Raw genomic sequence first — 3,861 nt, 5'->3', positions numbered from 1 at the left:
ATGACCTGGAAGCTATTGAAGAAAACATTATATTATTTAATATTAAAATTATTGAAAATATTGTATATGACTTTAAAATTTTATAGATGCTGTTTTGGCTCATGTAAAAGCATGAATTAGCACTGACAATTAGTTAGTTGGTTTCAATTCAAGGCATTTATTAACATTTCTTTGACAGGAATGTTTGGTTCGGTAATTTGTTGATAGTCCCTAAGTGAACCTTCGGGCGCTGCGGCCGGGAGCGGTGGAGAACCGCTGGCCGACAGTAGCGTTCATAAATCGGATCAACCTTGAGCTAAACGCCGCTTACTCCGCGGAGCTCGAATATCGAATATCCAACTTGAAACTAACTTCACTGCGGTTCCCAGTCTGTTACATCAATAACTGGCCCGGTTCGGTATAAACCGGTTACTGTCCGGTTCTGGAATTCATCAGAACCATTGAAACCCACCAGAACCCCTGCTGGGTCCAGTCCCAGAACCAACCTGGAAGTTGTCTTTCTCCAGAGCCTCCAGCTGCCGGGTCAGCCTCCTCTGCCGGGTCGCCTCATCCAGAACCCTGCGCTGACCCGCCTCGACCCGGGCTGAAACACACAGAACCGTTTACAGACAGAACCGGAACCAGTTCTGGTTCTGGCTGAATTTAGTCTGAAAACATTCTGAAGTTAAACACGTACATGCTGTCGTGAGGGTTTAAAGTTAGACTATTTCAATAAATGTACAGTTTATAAACACTATAAACCAGCCGTATGGTCGAATAACTAAAAATAATACTTACGATGTAAATTTAGTTTATATAACCATTATAATAATTTACTAAACCGCTGTTGAGCTCAAACTGGTGGTTTTCTTAGTGGAGTCCGCAGCGGAGCGGCTGTTTTCAGCCTGAACCCCGCATGAAGGAGACTGCAGCGGGGATCCGCGCTGTCCTCCAGCCGGTGGGTCTAACGGACACCTGACTGCAGCTGCAGGGTCACGTTTATCCATTAATCAGGATAAAATGAGCCCAACTCACCTGAGCTTTTCTTCTCCAGCACCATCTTGGTTGAACGGCAACCGCAGGGGTCAAACTAAACGAAACGAGAATGTCCCAGAAACTGTTACTGGCCTCAATGAGGAAAAAATAAAATAAAATCAAAACCTCAATATACTTCAACATTTAAATGAAAACTCTTTCTATCCGAAACATTTACCACCTACAAAGATGACGAAGTTACGTAATTTACGTAGATTTACTAAAAGAAGTATTGGGTGCGTTTGTAGCTTCTCTGCCGCCCCCTGGTGGTCGATCTGCAGAAAGTCAGAGAATGACCAGATGACGTCACGGCTCAGTCTGCTGGAGTTTACGATTTATTAGATACGATCTGCAGATCGTCATCACCTAGAATCTGTAGTTCTACGTGAAAAAGAGACAAGCGCTACAAACATTTTACACTAAACACAGTTACTGCTTTTTCACAAATATTAGTTTCTAAAACATGCTGGGCTTATAAATATATTAAATAACTCCATCATTCCCATGGGTGGGCCATATTTACAGCATATGGCTGTAAAGTTTTAAATCTTTATGTTGTACAAATGTACAACTCAACCTGGAACCAACATTTTGTTTTATTCCTCACTAATCTTACCAAACATGGAGAACCAGCATTTAGTTTGTTAGTTAATTTAGTTGGGTGTTTCACAGGTTTTAGGTCGTTCTTTATGCACGTGGTGGTCACATGGTGTTTTAGCAGTCTACTCAGCCAGTCTGCCAGTCAGTCACTTCACCCACTCAGTCGTCCGCAGGTGAGACAATCAGGTATCTGAACAACACAGACAGGGCTCCTGTGCTTGTTCCACGTTTTACCTGCAACTGTGAAATAAACAAAAACTGCATTTTTGACTTTTGATCTTTTTGGAACTGTGTAAATATTTATTCGTTTCCAAGCTGCTTTTGGCTAGAAGCAGCTTGGAAATCAATAAATATTTGTGTTTGCATCAAAAATACATGTGTGAATGTCATCCTGAGCATTTGTGAATTATGAGACTGTTTTAGCTCCATATACTTTGATCATTTTGTAGTTTAAGTTTTTTTTATTTTTGGTTCTTGAGTTTTTGGACAAATAATCACTACATAATAAGTACATACTGGGAACCAATATGTAGTTTTATACTGTTGCCTTTTTGTCTTTGCTTTGGATGGTTTGCATTTCCTCTCATTCATGTAAAGCACTTTGAACCGTCTTCTTGTTGAAAATGTAAAATTACCTTAAGAAAAGTAACTCAGGTACACAAAATACTGTTTTCCTTTTTAATTATATTTAAAAATGTTTCTTTTTATTCCCAGAGAACTACAAAGAAAACACAGAACTTAATTGAATAAAGAAGTCTGATTGTCTGAAACATAAAATCTACAACATCCTCAATATTGTTTTATATTATATTTGGGGATATTTCCAAACTGCTCTTGAGTAAAAGTCAGTGGAAGTTTGTGGTCGAATTCACTTTGAAATTAAAATAAATACACAAAACATGGTAGATAAAAACTGAGTCCTTTGTGTTGTACTTTCTACTTTCACCACTTTATTTTTTTCACATTTTAAACGTCCGACTTTGACCTGAAAACCAACTTTGTGCCCCGTTTATACTGTGGTCTGGGCCACGAATGGCCCCCGAACCACAGTTTGGACACCCCGGATCTTAATGGATGGACATGTTAGCAGCTGGACATCTGCTGCTAGCCAGGCTCCTGGACAGACGGACAGAACCAGAACCAGAACTGAGTTGGACCACTGGGTGGGAGGACCAGAACCGCAGGTCCAGTCTGGATCCATGTGCTGAGCAGAGGGGGGGAGGGGGGGACCAGAGCAGCTGAATCTGGACCAAACTGGACCCGGGTGCTGCTCCAGTCTCCACCAGCAGATCCGGCGGGTCGGTTCTGATACCAGGAATATTCCAGCAGAAAACATGGAGGACAAACTAGAGACGGTTAACTGTCCAGATGAAAGCGACCAATCAGAGCTCAGTTTACTAAAACTTTATTCAGTTCCTTGAAACAATAACTTAGAGCGGTTTGTTCTGCTTCCTCCAGACAGAACCAGTCCAGAACCAGAACCTCACAGCTAAACATTTACAACAGTATAAAACCCTCTAGCGTTGCCCCGGTAACCGTAAAATCTAAACATCCCATAAATAATAACAATCGTCCAATCGGAGCCTCAGAGTGCTGATTGGTTAAAATCGGTTGGGTTGAATGGTGATTGGATCCTGGAGCATCACCATGGTAACATGCTGCAGGTTACTATGGTGACGGAGCGCCCTCTGCTGGACAGAGGGAGCTGCAGTCATGAGTTCAAGTCCTGATGTGTTCCTGAACACACACACACACACACACACACACTTGGAGTGTGTTCTTGCATAGACTCAGGTAAGGCAGCATGGTGACCTCTGATTAAATTATTAAAGACTCTTATTGTGAAAAGCCCGGCCGTGATGCGTTCAGGACCAGGAAATGTGACGTGTTTTTCTGTCCGTTTGATGCTGATGATGCGTTCAGGTTCCTGTCAGAGAACCGTGAAGAGTGGAATGGCAGAAACCCGTATGACGCGTTCAGGTCCACAAACACACACTCACACACCCCTGGGGTCATCAGGGGTCGACGAAGGCCACCATGATGTAGCGGGTGCCCTGGGTGGTGGGCAGGCCCTCGTGGTAGTGGGTGAGGCGGCCGGGGTGCATGAAGGACCAGCCCTTCCTGGGAGACTCCACCTTACAGTCGTAGCGCAGGAACCTGCAGCCCCCGCCCTGGAAAACACAGGAGACGGGTCAGGTAGAGGTCAGGTACGGGTCAGGTAGGGATCAGGTACGGGTCAGGTAGGGG

At 43.6% G+C, this 3,861-nt stretch overlaps 1 protein-coding gene and 1 long non-coding RNA gene across 2 annotated transcripts in view; both read right to left on the bottom strand.

Annotated features, from left to right (window-relative positions):
- The window catches only part of znhit1 (zinc finger, HIT-type containing 1), a 4,944-nt gene extending 3,710 nt beyond the window's left edge, over positions 1-1,234 (bottom strand). Inside the window, exons 1-2 of the mRNA XM_007540778.2 lie at positions 1,015-1,234; positions 486-583 (exon numbers count right to left, since the gene is read on the bottom strand). Coding sequence (XP_007540840.1) covers positions 486-583; positions 1,015-1,039 — 123 coding nt within the window. The 5' untranslated portion in view covers positions 1,040-1,234. The remainder of the gene's footprint in view (positions 1-485; positions 584-1,014) is intronic.
- Positions 1,235-3,003: 1,769 nt separating this feature from the next.
- Positions 3,004-3,861, bottom strand: part of LOC107834244 (uncharacterized) — a 16,687-nt gene continuing 15,829 nt past the window's right edge. Inside the window, exon 2 of the long non-coding RNA XR_001660031.1 lies at positions 3,004-3,380. This is a non-coding gene — a long non-coding RNA (uncharacterized LOC107834244). The remainder of the gene's footprint in view (positions 3,381-3,861) is intronic.

Source organism: Poecilia formosa, unplaced genomic scaffold, assembly GCF_000485575.1.
Source record: "Poecilia formosa unplaced genomic scaffold, Poecilia_formosa-5.1.2 Scaffold560, whole genome shotgun sequence".
Taxonomy (NCBI): Eukaryota; Metazoa; Chordata; class Actinopteri; order Cyprinodontiformes; family Poeciliidae; genus Poecilia; species Poecilia formosa.
Note: the sequence above shows the minus strand (reverse complement) of the source record. Positions and strands in the feature narration are given on the sequence as shown.